The sequence below is a fragment of the Capsicum annuum genome, unplaced genomic scaffold, assembly GCF_002878395.1.
Source record: "Capsicum annuum cultivar UCD-10X-F1 unplaced genomic scaffold, UCD10Xv1.1 ctg999, whole genome shotgun sequence".
NCBI lineage: Eukaryota > Viridiplantae > Streptophyta > Magnoliopsida > Solanales > Solanaceae > Capsicum > Capsicum annuum.
The window spans coordinates 215,252-231,893 of NW_025896087.1; the positions used below are offsets into that span (position 1 = coordinate 215,252).

Sequence of the window (16,642 nt, forward strand, 5' to 3'; positions counted from 1 at the left end):
TTCTCCCAGTCCAAACTTCTTATAGATATCAAGGGGAATTAGATTAATACTTGCTCCTAAGTCACATAAAGCTTTGGTAAACTTCATGGACCCAACTGTGCACTCTATGGTAAATGCTCCAGGGTCAGGCTTTTTCTGCACTAAGGATTGTGAAGAAACAGCGCTACAATGGTGGATGTTGTCCACCAGCTCATAGCTTACCTTCTGCTTCTTTGTTAGCAATTTCTTCATAAATTAAGCATAGTTTGGCATTTACTCAAGTGCCTCCATCAATGGCACATTCACTGTCAGTTGTTTCATTATTGCCATGAACTTGCTAAATTTTTTGTTGTCTTCTTTATTCTTCGATCTCTGAGGAAAGGGAGGTGGTGATCTTGGGATTTCTTTCAATACCACTTCCCCTTTCTTTTCATCTTCTTTCTCTGAAATATCAACAAAACCATCCATCTTCTCAGACTCTACTGGATTGCTTCCTTCTGATTCATCAACAATTACCTCCTTCTCTACGGCTTTGCCCATAAAAGGGCCAGATAATATCTTTCCACTCCGAGTAGTAATAACTAAACAAGAGCCATCAGTCCGTGAGTTTTGAACCGTATCACTAGGTAAAGTACCAGCTTTTCTCTGGTTCAGAGTAACCGACAGTTGGCTTATCTATTGCTCCAACTGATTAATAAAAGTAGAGTATGAGCTAACCAACTGATTGAGGGTAGAAAATTCACTTTTCATAGTAGCTACCCCTGAGTTGGTAGCTTCAACTCCCTTCAACAGCTTTTTCATCATCTCCTCCATGGACATTTTGCTAGAACTAGTCATCGCAGAATCCTGACTTCCAAGAGGAATATACAAACCACTCCTGTCATTATTATTTTTCAAATATCCCTGATCCCTATCTTTATAATCAGGTTTATCATAGAAAGTCCGACCTTGGTTCCCTTGGCTATTGCCTCGGAAACCCCCCCGATTACTCACATAGTTTGCCTTAGAATCAACACTTGTAGACATAGTACCCTGAGATTCCATAGCTTTAACAATTTTAGTTTTTCCAGATAGCAAGTACTTGGCCAGCAAGTCCATCTGTGTCTTCAAGTGGGTCATATCTTGATCTCACTCCTCATCCCTTCTACGCTGCTCCACAATAATACCACTAGCAATAGTCGGGCTATCCACTACAGAATCCCTAGAGTTCCAAGCCCGACTCTGCTTGGTTATTCTATTAAGCATGTCAAAAGCATCTAGAAAAGAGAGGTCAATAAACGAACCACCTGTAGCATTGTCAACAATAGGCTTTGTCACAGAGTTAAAAGATCTATACAAGGTATCCATCAAGTGAAATTCCATTATATTATGGTTCGGACATTGTTCAAGTTTCTTCTTAAATATTTCCCAAGTTTTGTGCAGTGCTTCAATCGGGAGCTGTCTGAAGTTGCTAATTTCATCCCTCAACTGTACTCTTCTAGAGGGTGGAAAGAACTATTCTAGGAACACATCTTTTAACTGTCTCCAGTTGGTTATAAAATCAGGCTTTAACTCATTCAACCACATTATTGCCTCCCCAAATAGAGACAAAGGAAATAATCTCAACCTAATCGTATTTTGGCTCACTCCCAGATTGTCAAAGGATTTGCAAATGATGATGAAGTTCACCAAATACATGTCCAGATCATCACCAGACAAGCCTCTAAATAATCTTTTCAGATGCAGGAGTTGGATCATGGTACTTGTTATGCTGAATTTTGCACCTGGTGCCAACAGTGGAGGACTGATAGCACCCGTTGCACCAGCTCTATCTATTCCTTCATCATCTTCATCAACCTCATATTGCATAGGTTGTTGCCCATATCTTCCTTGGACTGGATGATTTCTGTTGATGTTTTGTTGTACTGGTGCAGCAACTTATTTAGGTCCCCTTAGGTTTTGAGGATTCAGCAATTCCTTATCACCCAAGTCTTTATCATCAGGGTTCTGGTGATGTGCTTCCTATTGTTTAGTCATTCTTCCTATCAGTTGAGGTTTTGGATTGATTGGTAATAGTGGTTCTCCAGAACTTCTTGTGTTTGACATAAACAACATAGTACCTATAATAAAAGAAAACAATAGATAAAAATAAATCAAGGAAACTTAACTATCAACAAATTTTTTCATACAAACTTCTAGTCTACAATCGTATTCCCCTGCAACGGCGCCATTTTTTGATAACGCTCAAATTACACTTTTGAATGGGTGTAAGAGATCATTGTCAATATAAAACCCAACTAGGTTAGGGTCGAATCCCACAGGTAATAGGGTTTGAACTTCGATTTGTTTACGAAATGCTTTACTGATAGTTTACTATTTTCGAAGGATGGGGGTTTAAGTTTCACAGAAAGTCAAATGTCACTTTCAATACTTCAGTGTTTGTAATCAAGATAAATAGGAAACTAGAGTTATGTTCACCCTGGATTTTGGGAGTTGACAGATACTAGGCAATGATTGGGATTCTTGAAGTATGTAGAACAACAGACTATCCTTGACTATGATACTTTCTGACTTATCTTTCGACCTTACCAGACAATTTATTATCTAATTCTCTCAAACTTAGATAACTTATCAATTTCCAAAAGGATGTTATCTCAAGTAGATTAATCCAGTTATGGTATCAATCATTAAACAAAAGGTCTGTAGCTTCTGAGTCCCTGTTGATAATTCATGACCTCTAGTCTATTTCTCCGTTAGAAGCAAATAAAACCTAAGGCATAATCCAATATTTGCAACCACTAGATTTCAGTTAAAACAACAGAATTACAAGATGTTCTACTACTCTTGGAATCCATTACACACCTAGCATCATATTAAACCCTAATTCATGGATCCCAGAACTCTGGCTAATAGAATTAGCCACTCATTATTTAATGAACGAAATAACAAGTTGAATTCATGATGATAAGGATCAACTTACGAATGGATGAAAAACAACAAGTAGTATCTTCAATTTAATCACAAGGTGGAAGACTAAAAATTGTTGATAAGAAACAAGAAGAATAATTAATGAAAGAGAGCAATATACGTCCCTCTCTTCTCAGAGTTAATGTCTCCTAGATAATGACTAATTCCTAAAAACCCTAAAACAAGTCTTTAAATAGTCAAACCTAATAAATGAAACAAAATTAAAGTTTTAGTTTTCTCTTTGAATTAGACGACGATGCTTTTGACATTGCGTCAGACACCTGACGACATATGCCAGATGTCGTCAAAGATTCCAATGAATTGTTATCATCTGACTCTTCAGATGGTAATCCTGATGGAGTTTCAAAGATCTTGATGGAGCTTGCAAACTAGCATCACATTTCACTAAAAATTAGCATACTCTGCCCTCTGGTTGACGGTGATTTAACGAGATCACAAATATTTGACGGCCCTTCCGAATCATTGTCACATTTCATCTAATCTTCTCAAATTCTGTCTAATCTTGAAGGTGACTTTGATAGCCTGTCCCATGTATGATGGTACTTCAAAATGATCGTCAGATATATTTCAGCTTATTTCCACCAGCTTTAAACTGTTTTATTCTTCTTTCCTTTGGTTTCTTCCCCGATACTTATATCTGCATTAACATACAAAAAATGATCAAAAAGTACAAAATTTGCTTAAGACTTCACAATTATTCAGAGTTAAAAGCATCAAATATGTTAGCATTGACTCACACATCAACACCCTAAACTTAAATAATTGTTTGTCCTCAAGCAACCAAAACATAACTAGGAATAAACAAAGTACAATTCGGCAGCTAACTACTCTTATCAGTTCAGAATACATGCACCATCTCCATGATTAATCAAAATAAAATAAACTGTGTCTAATATTTGAAAACAACTATGTAACTCACAAGCATCTATATATGGCAAAAATCTCAGCAATAATAACCTATCACATACCTAAATTACATTCTCCGAACAAAGTAGTTAATAACAACATACCTGGTGTGCCCTCACCATAAAGAAATCTCTTTTTCACTTAGATTTACATGTATTAACATAGGGATGAACGTAAGACTCACTCTCAGAACAAAGTTCTAACATTGCGCATCTAATGCCATAGGCTTGCCCTTATAGTCAGTACTGAAGTCTTCAGATAAGTCAGTTAGCATCACTATAGGTATTTTCTAAGTTTGTAACGTAGGCTAGGGGCTAGTATGACATTCAAGGGTATTTCATAGTGACTATACCTCCTTGGTACTACATTAACTCACGGGGTTTAAACTTTTGACCTTCTTTTCTTCCCTCTTCTATTTGTCAAGTAGTCTCAAGATGGGTGTTCTCTGTTCACGCATTAGATCAACTTATTCATTTTTCTCTTTTCTATATACTTTTTCACTATACCTAACTTGTTATTCATTTTCTTTATTTTCCCTCTCTTCATACTCATAATGCATCAAGCACCCCTATAGTAGCCACCCTCAACTTAGGCTATTTGCCAAAGTCAAGGTGCACAATGTCCAAGGAGAACCAGGGCCAAAACATGTTCATTGTGATATAATAGGAATATGAAAGGTGTACAAGAAAGAATTAGGCTATTTAGGCTCAAAAAAAAGAATCAAGGGATATTGTTCACACTTGGATGGTCATTTAAGCTAATATGGGTTAACATGAAAAAATGGCCTATGATCCGTTGCTAAATGCCTATCCTATGACTATGACACGACGAACTGAGCAAGTTTTAGATTTAACGCACAATGGGAACTGAGTAAGACCTTACATGCATATGGCACACAAGTATATAGCATATCACTACTCCTCTGTTTCATGCATTTGTTCTCTACAGGTTATCTATTTACCACACTAGTACCATAAATAGATACATAGTGGTCACACTAGAAGCACTTCACACAGTTCACAACATATCAGACCACTGGAGACGTACTCAAAATTCACTAAACGAGCTAACTACCTCAAGTATTTGCACTACTCCTAATTATCCACCGAATGTGTTACAACAACAGTTTCCCTATACCCTTAACTTAAAATCAAGAAATAAAAAGCACCAAGGGTTAGAATATACCTAAAATCAGTCAAGCCTGTGGATTCTAGGTCTCCGACCCTGCCATCACATCATCAGCTATCTTTTCCCCACTCATAACATCTGCCTTTGTAGTAGCTGGAGCCTGGCTCGATAAAGCACCTGCAGCTCTAGCTCTGATGGTTGCTTCCCATTTCTCTATTTCAGCCATAAACTCCAGTATTGCCCTTTTCAAGTTCTCCTTCTCTGCCTTCTTATTTGCTTTCTTTTTAGTCTTTCTCTCTTCTTCACTATCAGGCTCATCTCTTTTGTTTTTGCCTTTCATTTCCCCCTTTTTCTTCTTTTTCTTTGAGGAGTTCGTAGTAAGATCATTTATAGGAATGTCTTCCTCAACATCATGTATAGTTGATCCTGTTGGCACCATAATTTGGTGTTACTGCAATATCCCAACCTCAGCCTTCACCTTGTACAATGCATCCCTAAAAGTAGCAATATCAGTATCTATCATCTCTCTTGCCCGAGTATTGAATCTGTTCTCAAGATCTGCTACCCGCACTGGCAAAGTCATGAAAGGTTCTAGTGTAGGATCGAGTACAGCTTTAAATCTTTTGTCTACAGCAGCAGCAAATTATTTGGTGAAGGCCAGTAGTTGTATCTCGCACCAATTTGCTAGCCTGGCCACCTTCATAATATCAATTGGCTAAAATTCCAACCTTCTTACTGTTAGAGAAACTGAAGCAGTCAGCTCACTTTGAGGCACTGAACCTTCCTGAGCTGAATGTGCTGGTGGTGGTGGTGATACAGTTTCGGGGCTTTGCACCCCAACATCTGGTGCTGAAACAGTCTCAGTGACTGGAGGATCTGTTGCACACCCTACATTTTAATAAAGTCGCAAGCCTGGCCGAATTTCATTTTTGCTGACAGGGTTGTGAGTCTTCTTGGCATGCATCTCATCATTAATACCTAAAATCTCAGAAATATGAGCTGCTTCACACAACCTAGTAATCAGGCATGAGAATAGATATGTAGCATCAGCTCTTGCGAGTCAAATCTTGATCTATTCTGCTATAATTTCTCCAAAATCCAAGGGGGTTTTATCTGTCAAGCTTGCAACCAATATTGCTCGATCATCCCCTAATATGTTGTCGCCCTTGGTGAGTATCAGATGAATCCGTATTAAACCCCCCCCCCCCCAAAATACTTGCCTCTGAATTTAGAGATGCTTTGGAAATCTTTTCTGCTGGATTATCAACCATTCCAGTTCCCCATCTGCTATGAGTGTCGCTAGCCACTTGTGCTGATTTTCTCGATGCTTCAATCGGGCATAGAATATAGGTGAGGTAGCTCATGGGACGAAGGCTGGCCCATGAAGAAACCTATTTATGGTGGCAACTGATACATCCACCCCACTCCACGTACTACAACTTTGGTCAGGAGAGGCTTATACTAAAGTTTTATCCCCTTCTTTGCATATATTTTCCATCGTAGCCTGTTACTTCACGCAGAAATGCTGGACAAACGAAGGACAGTAAATATTGCTTCCCCTAGTAGTCCACTCCAGACCATACTCCTAGAGTTTATGCATAACCTCAGGGCATCTGATCAACCCTGTAGTGATAATCTTCTTCTCCTCTAGAATTGGCCTTCTGGCATTTCATCGATCTGTTCTACAAAGTCTATCCAAATAAATCATTTTAGCCCCATGGATTCGCCATCTCACATTGTTACTAACCTCGGGGTTTTCTTATTTCACCGAATTTCCCTGTACTAAATAATCCTTATCACCTTGGTGATCCGAAGATGGTGATTCAGACTCAGTTTCTTCAGTTGCAAGCCTCTCAAAATCTTTAGTTTTGACTGCTGGTTTAGTACTCTCAGACCTCTGCTCAGTGTGTTCTGATCCTTGTTCCTCCGAAGCTTTCTCAGATGAGGTTGTCACCTCATTATCATCAGTATCCTCCACCTCAGTAGGCTTAGGTGGAGGTGGAGTCTTTGGACTAGTCCTCTTTCTTTTCCATCTGAGCAAAGGCTCCTCATCTTTATAATCAGAGCCCTCATTGACAAGTTATAAAGGCACATTATCTATAGCTGCTTTCTTTGGTGTGGTTGGATTCTTCCTCTTGGATGTCATGCTCAGTTCTGTACAACGTAGAAATCCTTAATTGGTACTTATAATCAAACAAGAAAAGAAGAAGGATGACCTCAATTAAACATCAACACTATTTTTAGTTCCAAGGTTTGACGGCCTTTCTGATTTGTCGTCAAAGGTGTGACAGTGCTTAAAAGCATTGTCAACCTTATTCAGAATCTAAAAAATTTCTCAGCTTTTGATTGCATTTTTGAATGGCTGTCACACAGGTGCAAGGCCATAAAAATTGTCGTCAGACAACATTACAATTTCTAACTTCTTTTACTTGATTTTTCTTCTATCATTATTCTCAATTTCAACTTAGGTCATGTTCTTTAGTGAGATTTCCACGAAATTATACTGCATACCCCTACAAACCCTCATTTTTGAAGGGGCTTGAAGCATGTTAATGGGTTTAGCTCACTCTTTTGAAACCAAGGTTTCTTGTAGTTCACAATTGATCCAAAGAAAGATAAAGTTGAAGTTTTTCTTATACTTGGATGTTGAAACTTTAGCTGATGTACTCTAAGCACTTAGACTTATGAGTGAGAGAAGAATGAGATAAGAGAGGTAGAAGATTTCTTGGCTTAACTCTCAGGCTTCAACAAGGAAAGTCTTAAAATTTTGACTCAGAAGGGATTAAACTTGACAAAGCAAGGGAAATAACTCTCTAAGGAAAGAAAATTAAAACTAATAGGAAAAGACCTATGGTACGTGGGAATGTGAACAGCTGTGACTGGGCTGGGTTAGCCCAAAATTTTTAAGCTAGGCTTTACGACATTTTTAACGGCGCGTCAAATACCTGACAGCACTTCAAAATTGTTGTCAGCCTTAATAGAATAGGGCTTTGACTTGAGTATTTTGACGCTATTTCTCATGGTTTGTCATACTTGTGACAACCTGTCAAAATTGATGTCAATCCTCCTCAAGTTGACTGAAACTAGTTCACCTCCTTTGTACGACTCTTAGCTACAAATATTAAAAACACAAGTGCAATAAAATTAAAATATTGGGTTGCCTCCCAAATAGCGCCTGATTTAATTTCATGGCATGACTGGGTTATCTCGACTACTCAGACTTGGTCAAGATTCTGAATCACCACCTCATTACCATCTTCCTGGAATACATCAACGATCGAGAAGTATTCATCTCCTTCAACTACTTCATAGGAGGATGCATTTTAAATCTGGCCTCTCTTTTTCCATACCTGAACTTTAGCTCATTGAGCTCATATCAACCAACACTCTTCCCGTGGCTAATAATGGTCTACCCAAGATGATGTCTACCTTAAAATCAACATCACAATCCAATATCACGAAGTCTACAGGCAGAATAAAGTCTTCCACTTTCACCGGCACATTGTGTAATATACCAATTGGTCGTTTCACTGACCTATCTACCATGACAAGACACATCATTTTGGAGGTAGGTTCCCCCAGTCCAAGCTTCTGGTAGATATCAAGGGGCATTAGATTAATACTTGCTCCTAAGTCACATAAAGCTTTGGTAAACTTCATGGACCCAACTATGTACGGTATGGTAAATGCTCTAGGGTCAGGCTTTTTCTGCACTAAGGATTGTGAAGAAACAGCGCTACTGTGGTAGATGTTGTCCACCAACTGACAGCTTACCTTCTGCTTCTTTGTTAGCAATTCCTTTATAAATTTAGCATGGTTTGGCATTTTCTTAAGTGCCTCACCTATAAATAGAGGTGGTCTTGCATGTTATTGCATGGACTAGGAAATATGATAAGTGTGAAAAAGATTATAGTGTGTAGTAGTGAAAGAGAGAGTTAAGACAAAGAAAATATACTAAGTCTACAACTATATTCACTTTACAAATGAGAGTTATTATATTAGTGAAAGAAAGAGTTGAGATAGAGAAAATATTCTAAGTCTTTAACTATATTCACTATACAAAGCAGTAAATATATGTTTAAGGAAGGTGTTCTTATGGTGCGGCTTTGGACTCTTCAACTAATCCAGAGTTGTTTGAGTTATACATCGTTTATCAGTTGTTGTATCCTGGAGGGGACAAGTCACGAGATATATTGCTGAATCGGTGTAGATTATGCCCCAGTGGGCTTGTATCTCCTTAAAGAAAGTGAGATATCCGTGCCTCAGTCAAGAAGAAGATTATTTTATTTTATTCACTTTTGTTCCTTTTATTTTCAACTGTAATTATTTATTGTAATTTATGGTATATTACACCAACACCTAGCATATAGTAGCACTAACTAGTCTATCTTCTCAATCGACTCTATCCAGAAGGACCGAATCCTCTCTCAAATCCATATCTAATGATTACATCAAAATTATTTTTAATAAAAAGAATAACTAATCGAATTGAATTTAGATAATAAGAAAGGTTACCTGAAGAAGAGGAAAAAATCCTTCTAGCTCCTTCGTTCACATGAATATCCGACAAAGAGACCTATAAAGTATGCTAGAACAGTGTTCCCCAGCTATAGTCTCCTTTTTTGTTGAGGTCCTTATGTAAATATAAGTACCTCAAACTCAAAATACTGTCAGATGTATTTATGCATAGCATCCCTCCCAAAAGAAACACATATACAGTCGAGCGGTGCTATAAACCCTACTCTCTAAAGTCTTGACTATATGGAATGAAGAAAAAGATATTGTTGAAGATAATCCAGAACTGTTATAGTAGAAATACAATCATTCCCATTAATGGTGTCTAGTTCAACCTCCAAGCCAGTGTAATATCATAACATCATATGCCAATCTAAATTATGATCCCTTTCATCGGTACATATAATTGGATCTCCGACTATGTATAGTGCAACCAACACATCCATATCCTGTAGCGTGAAAGTTACCTCTTAAGGGTAGGTCGAATGTGTGAGTATCTGGCCTCCACCTCAAGTCCATAACAATTACTGGTTTTTGGTCAAATAGGATCTTACGTATTTTGATAATGTCATATAACCCTACTTATATAGTGTATGATATGGTCATGGGGGTGGTCATACAAAATGTCCCATGTCTACTCAACCTTCTTCGGATACACTAATGCAGTAGGATGAATAGATCCCTCGCATAATTTTTTCGACCTACTGTAATGTAAGTAATGAAGAATCAGCGAGGTCTTGGTGCAAGATGTGCGACATAATATAGTTGTACACATAATACTAAATAGTATTTAATAAATGATCAGAACAAGACATCTATGATAATTTAATTAATATTGATAATATTACATAATTTCAATCTACTTTTATAAGTGATATTTTTATCCAAACTACTTAACGATATGATACAATCCGGATTGGCTCCACGCCATTCACTAGAAGTTAAGCCTGGGAGATTCAAAGGATTCAAGGATAGTTCATGAAGTGGGAGGTACTTGAAGAAGCATCCTTACCATCAAGAGGGTGTTATTTTTTTATGAACGCACTCACATTGGTACAAGGTTCATTGGAGGAGGCAAGTGAAGGAAAAACGGGGCTAGAAAACCCCCTGAAAAGGACTTGCACCCAAGGCGCATTGGATACTCTTTTGATCCACTCTTGCATTTCAAGAGCAAATAAAAACAGCCCCTAGTGGAACTTATCTTGTAATTGGCTAACTTTTGGGCCCTAAAATTATAATAATTAGCATAAGCTATAAATACTTTTGAGGCTAGCTCATTCTCTTAGTTTTGCTTGATTATTGAGGAATTGAGGAATTCTTCTCCATTGAGTGAGACTATTGGAAAACATTTATTGAACTTTGGTTTAGAAACATTGGTTTACAGGGCGTTCATCTCCCTCTTGGTCACCGTAGGTATTAGGTGTTCGATTAGATTGTAACTGAGGGTATTAGAGTTTGACATACTCTTTTATTCTTGGTTACTTCTTTTCTTGTGTCTAATTGTCTGTTTTATCGATTATCTTTACTTTTTTTTCGTCTTTAGTTTTCATAATTTGATTCCGTATTATTTGGTATCAGAGCTGAGTTTGATTTTGTTCCTACAAAGTCAATCTTAGATCTAGTCATCTCAAAAAATTGAAAATCACAAAAACAAGTTACTATTCACGTTTTAGATCTTAGGTCATATATTAATTTTTTGATTTTTGTGTTTTCTGGTGTTTCTAGTGTTACATTTGCATTCCCTAATACTATACGAGTTTATAAACCAAATTTGAGTTAAATCGGAGCTTATTTGAGAGTTCTATCCTTGTTGGGAGCTTGGGTTGAAGACATTTGAGGTGAATTGAAAAGATGAAGATTTTGATGAATAATTTGGATAAATTGATGTTTGGAATGATTTTAGAAGGATAAAAAGTACCTACGTTCAAATTTTGAACTCATTCCAAGCTCCGGAGATAAAGTTAGAAAGATTGATGTTCTTAGTGTTCTTGGTATGTTCTTGAGGAGATTGTTATATTCATATTGAAATTCATCCAAAAGAAGGTGTTTGATCCAAAAAGTAGGAATAAAAAGATTTAAAGTGTGTTTTTGTTTGAGCATCTAAAAATATTTCAAGAATATTCAAAGAGAAAATTACACAAAGGGCATCAAGAAGGGCATTTTTGGCCTTGGAACAAGCAAGTGGCGGCCAACTTTCCCTTGACCTGCGTCTAAGGTGGATACAGCTGCTCCCAGCCTGGTTCCGCACCTCAAGGAAGTGTCTAGGGTCTCTCCTGCATCCAACCTGCACTGGAGGTGCGTTGGAACTGCTTTCATAGCTCAAAACAATGTGCAGCCTTCCCCACCTGCGCTGAAAGTGCTATATAGGTGCGCTCAAGGTGTGTGACACCTCCCAAACGTATGTCAAGACTTCCCAACGTCCAATTCAAGTTCCAAATGCATTCTAACACTTCTAAACTCCAATTTACTCAAGTTTTATTCCTTAGTTTCATTATTTGATTCATAAATTCAACTCTTGATTATTAAAACTATCAACAACTAGTAATCCACCTACTAAGTTGGATGATTAGTTCTTGAGTCCCATTTCATTCATCGTCTCATTTATTTCAAGCTTTTCTCTTTTTAATAGAATTTATAATTATTGATCCAAGTGCTCATATATTTATTTGAGTCCATCAAACTAGAATCCAATCCGATCAAGAGTAGAACTTGACACCTCAACTACCACACGAAGTATAAACCATCTTTCAACATTTGTGATCCAAGTGTGAGTTAAACAAAGGAGTGAAGAGTTTGTAAGGTTAATTTCTCTAATGATAACATGTTTGTTGTTTTTTAGTGTCTTTCTTCATAAGAAAATGGCTACGGAAGGCAAAACTTTGAAAATAATGGATAACCACTCAACAAATGCTATCTTAATGGCCATTGAAACTCTCAATCGTAAAATTGATTCTACGGGTGCTAAGATAAACTCACTAGATCTTAAAGTGTATTCTCTTGAAGGGAGTGAATCCTTCATTAGTAGAACAGTGGATATCGTAGAAGGTCGATAAAACATATCCTTATCCATACCTCAACACTTCAATGCTTCAACTAGTGGGCATGCTCTAAATTCGTCGGTTCATATTTCCTCGGAAAACTGCCTCCAAATGATCAATCCACCAATACAAGCACATGATTCCATTCCTCAAGCCACTACGTATCCACAAAACCAAAATACCTTTAGACCACTCCAATATTAATTCAACCAAATACAATATTATGAATCTAGAACCTAAATACACCAACCACCACTTAACAGAATGCCCTCATTCCAAGCACCCCTTAACAAAAATCAACCCATACAAATAGACGAGAAAGAAAGAAAAGAAAAATAAGCATAGTTTAGAGCATTCGATGTAGCTGACATGTTGGTAGAGGAAATGAGATGTAGACCAATAGATCAACGAGGTTATGGAGGTCGGAGAAAAAGATTTGGTCCAGCACTTAATGGTAGAGGAAACTTGGTAAACCGACCTCAAGGTTATGATCAATGGAACAAACAAGGTAATAGGGATCTAGATGTGGGTATCTATTCAATCAAGTTTAGTCTTACAAATTTCAAAGGAGAAAGTGATCCTAAAGCTTATCTCTCATGGAAGTCCTCTTGTGAAAGGATCTTCCAAGTTAATGATATCACCGAAGAGAAGAAAAGTTGTTATGCCATAGCCCATTTTGAAGGGTATATCAATACATGATGGGATTATGTCAAGAGATTTATAAATGTGTTGAATAAAGGAAAACCCCCTCCATGGAATGCGTTGAAGGTAGTCATGAGGCAAAGGTATGTTCCGAAGTGGTATAGACATGAGCTGCTTGCAAAGTTGTACAACTTGAGGCAAGTTAGCAAGAGTGTTATGGCCTATTATGATGATTCCAATAATTGATCTTAAAGCTCGACCATTGAGAGAACGTGAATCATGACATCATATGCTTTAAGGTTGTATTGAACAAAGATATCTCCTCATGCATGACTATCCACAAGTTTTATACCATAGAAGAAATCTTCCAAGCAGCCTTGGAGATTGAAGGGGATATCAGAGAAAGGGCAACTTACAAACCAAAAGGGTACTCATCTACCAATACTTGGAGTAAAAGTAAAGAGATAGAGAAATTATCATCAAGGTGGAACAAGATCAATGACTACAAGTCCAATGACAAAAAACCCATAGAGAATACCAATCCAAACTACCCTCTAAGGAATGAAGGTAACAAATATCCTACTCTCAATCCTAAAGGTTTTTAATGTTTTAAATGCCAAGGGTGGGGACATAAGGCAGGTGAATGTACCAACCCGAGAAATGCGATTATTAAGGAAGGAAAATTGTATTATCTTAGAGAAGAAGTGGGATTAGAAGATGAGAATGATGAAAAATCCTAAAATGGAGAGGGATCCCAAGAAGATGAGCAAGTAGAGGAGGATAATGAATATACTTGTCCTCAAGATGGAGAGTAAGAGGTTCCAAATTTTGTTATGAGGTGTGCAATGATTATTAAGGAGATAGATGAGTCTAGTCAAAGGGAGAATCTATTCCATACTAATTGTCTTATAAAGAAAAATATATATTTTTTGATCATTGATAGCGAAAGTTGTTCTAATGTGGCTAGTGCAACTTTGGTTGATTTTTCGAAGTTACCCATGACCAAACATACCACACCATACAAGCTTCAATGGTTAAATGATTGTGGTGAGTTTAAGGTGAATAGGCAAGTGGTGATTCAGTTGGGAATTATCATGAATAGGTGAATTGTGATGTGATACCTATGCAAGGTTGTCATCTCTTTCTTAGAAGACCATGGCAATCTGATCGTTTAAGCAAGCATGATAGGAGGACTAATCAGTACTCTTTTGCATTTAATGGTCAGAAATTCACTCACCATCTTCTTTCTTCATCTCAAGTGAATGAGGGTTACCAAAAATTAAGAGAATTGAAAGAGAAGGGTAAGAAACAAGGTGAGAAGGAGGACCAAATTGAGGAGTGTGATGAAGAAGAGGAGAAGGGAAGGTTAAAAGAGAAGAGTCCCTTGGTGATGTTGTCTAGGAACAAAGATCTTTTCAAAGAGCATGATGAGAAGACACCCATGCTCCTCCTAGCCCATGATTTTTATGCTAACCACTCTACTTCTTCTATCCCCCATTCTATTTCCCTTGTTTTGAAGGATTATGGAGATGTGTTCCCAAAGGAGTTTCCCCAAGGATTACCCCCACTTCAGGCAATTGAGCATCAAATTAATTTTATGTCGGGTTCTCAATTACCCAACAAACCGGCCTACCAAAGTAATCCAAAGGACACAAAAGAGCTCTAAAGGTAAGTTGAGGAACTCCTCAACAATGGATACATCAAAGAAAGCATTAGTCCATGTGCAGTTTTGGTGTTTCTAGGGCCAAAGAAAGATGGAACATGGCGCATGCGTGTTGATTATCGAGCCATCAATAAAATAATGGTAAAGTATCGCCACTCAATTTCCCATTTAGATGATATACTTGATGAGCTGAATGGTTCTTGTATGTTTTCTAAGATAGATCTCAAGAGAGGGTACTACTAAATCTAAATGCAATTAGGTGATGAGTGAAAGAACGCATTCAAGACCAAGTTTGGTCTATATGAATGGTTGTTTATGCCTTTTGTCCTCACAAATTCTCCTAGTACCTTTATGCGGTTGATGAACCATGTGATGAAATTGTTCCTAGGGATGTTTGTTGTGGTATACTTTGATAATGTTCTAGTTTATAGCAAATCCCGTAAAGAACATGTCTTACATTTGCGTGATGTGTTTGAAGTTCTTAGAAAAGAGAAGTTGTATGCTAATCTTGAAAATGTTCTTTTGGTATGAACGAAGTTGTTTTCCTGGTATTTGTTGTGATCTCAAGAGGAATCGAGGTAGATGAATATAAGATAGATGCCATCAAGAATTGGCCAACTCCAAAATCTATTGGTGAAGCAAGAAGCTTCTATGGGGTGGCTAGTTTTTATAGGCGATTTTTCAAAGGATTTAGTACCATTGTCATTCCCTTGACCGAGGTGATCCGTAAGGATAAAACTTTTAAATGGGATGATAAGCAAGCCAATATATTTGAAGCTTTGAAGGTTATGCTTAGCTCCACCCCCTTATTACAATTACCCAATTTTGATAAGATGTTTGAGATTGAATGTGATGCAAGTAAGGTAGGAATAGTTGTCGTCTTAATGCAAAATGATAAACATATTGCCTATTTTAGTAAAAAGCTCAAGGGCGCAACTCTAAATTATTCCACCTCTGATCTAGATTATACGTCTTGATTAGAGCCTTGTATAATTGGCAACATTATTTGTGGCACACGAAATTTGTGATTCGAACCGATCATGAATCCTTGAAATATATCTGGGCCTAAGATAAACTCAATAAAAGACATGCCAAGTGGATTGCTTTCCTAAAGACTTTTTCTTATGTAATTCATTACAAAAAGGGAAAGGAAAATGTGGTATCAAATGCATTGTCTAGAAATCATGTACTTATCTCTACATTGTCTTCTAAATTGATGTGATTTGACAGTCTAAAGACAATGTACCCCGAGGACCCCAAATTTGTTTAAATCTATCAAGATTGTGATACATGTGGTAGGGAAAGGTGGGAGAAGGATAGTGCTTCTATGCCCTACTCCAAGATTGATGGTTTCTTATTCAAAGAAAGAAGGTTGTGCATACACTCTAGCTCATAGAGAGAAATATTTGTAAGAGAGGCATACGATGGGGGCATGATGGGTCACTTTGGAATTGACAAGACCCTTGGAATCCTAGAGGAACAATTCTATTTGCCCAAGATGCGTCAAGATGCTGCTAGAATTTATGGCCAATGCATGGATTGTAGAAGTGAAAAATCTCGCCTTCTCCTTAAGGGATTATATACCCCTATACCCACTCCTCAACGCCCATGGCTTGACATCTCTATGGATTTCATTTTGGGATTGACTAGGAAAAAAAGGGGTAAGATTGCATTTTTTTTGTGGTTGACAGGTTCTCAAAAATGGCCCATTTCACTCCATGTCATAAAATTGATGATGCTTCTAATATGGATTCTTTTTTTGTTGAGCATGTTGTCAAAATACATAGAATTTCTTGGACTATTG

At 37.4% G+C, this 16,642-nt stretch overlaps 2 protein-coding genes across 2 annotated transcripts; one reads left to right on the plus strand and one right to left on the minus strand.

Annotated features, from left to right (window-relative positions):
• Positions 1-5,428: 5,428 nt before the first annotated feature.
• LOC124895854 lies at positions 5,429-8,001 on the minus strand. The gene is made up of 4 exons (XM_047406257.1): positions 7,926-8,001; positions 6,781-7,032; positions 5,746-5,868; positions 5,429-5,607 (listed from the first exon to the last, which is right to left on the minus strand). Exons 1-4 carry the CDS (start codon positions 7,999-8,001, stop codon positions 5,429-5,431), a joined length of 630 nt encoding a protein of 209 aa, XP_047262213.1.
• Positions 8,002-14,298: 6,297 nt separating this feature from the next.
• LOC124895855 lies at positions 14,299-14,841 on the plus strand. The gene has a single exon (XM_047406258.1). The coding sequence runs from the start codon at positions 14,299-14,301 to the stop codon at positions 14,839-14,841; it is 543 nt and encodes a 180-aa protein (XP_047262214.1).
• The last annotated feature ends 1,801 nt before the right edge of the window (positions 14,842-16,642 follow it).

Coding starts and splice junctions, on each gene's coding strand:
- LOC124895854 (XM_047406257.1), bottom strand. CDS start 8,001: ATGAGAAATAGCGTCAAAATACTCAAGTCAAAGCCCTATTCTATTAAG. Junction 7,033..7,925: donor CAATTTTGAAGTGCTGTCAG/GTATTTGACGCG, acceptor CTGATTATAAAG/ATGAGGAGCCTTTGCTCAGA. Junction 5,608..5,745: donor GGAAGGTTCAGTGCCTCAAA/GTGAGCTGACTG, acceptor CTGCTGCTGTAG/ACAAAAGATTTAAAGCTGTA.
- LOC124895855 (XM_047406258.1), top strand. CDS start 14,299: ATGCAAGGTTGTCATCTCTTTCTTAGAAGACCATGGCAATCTGATCGT.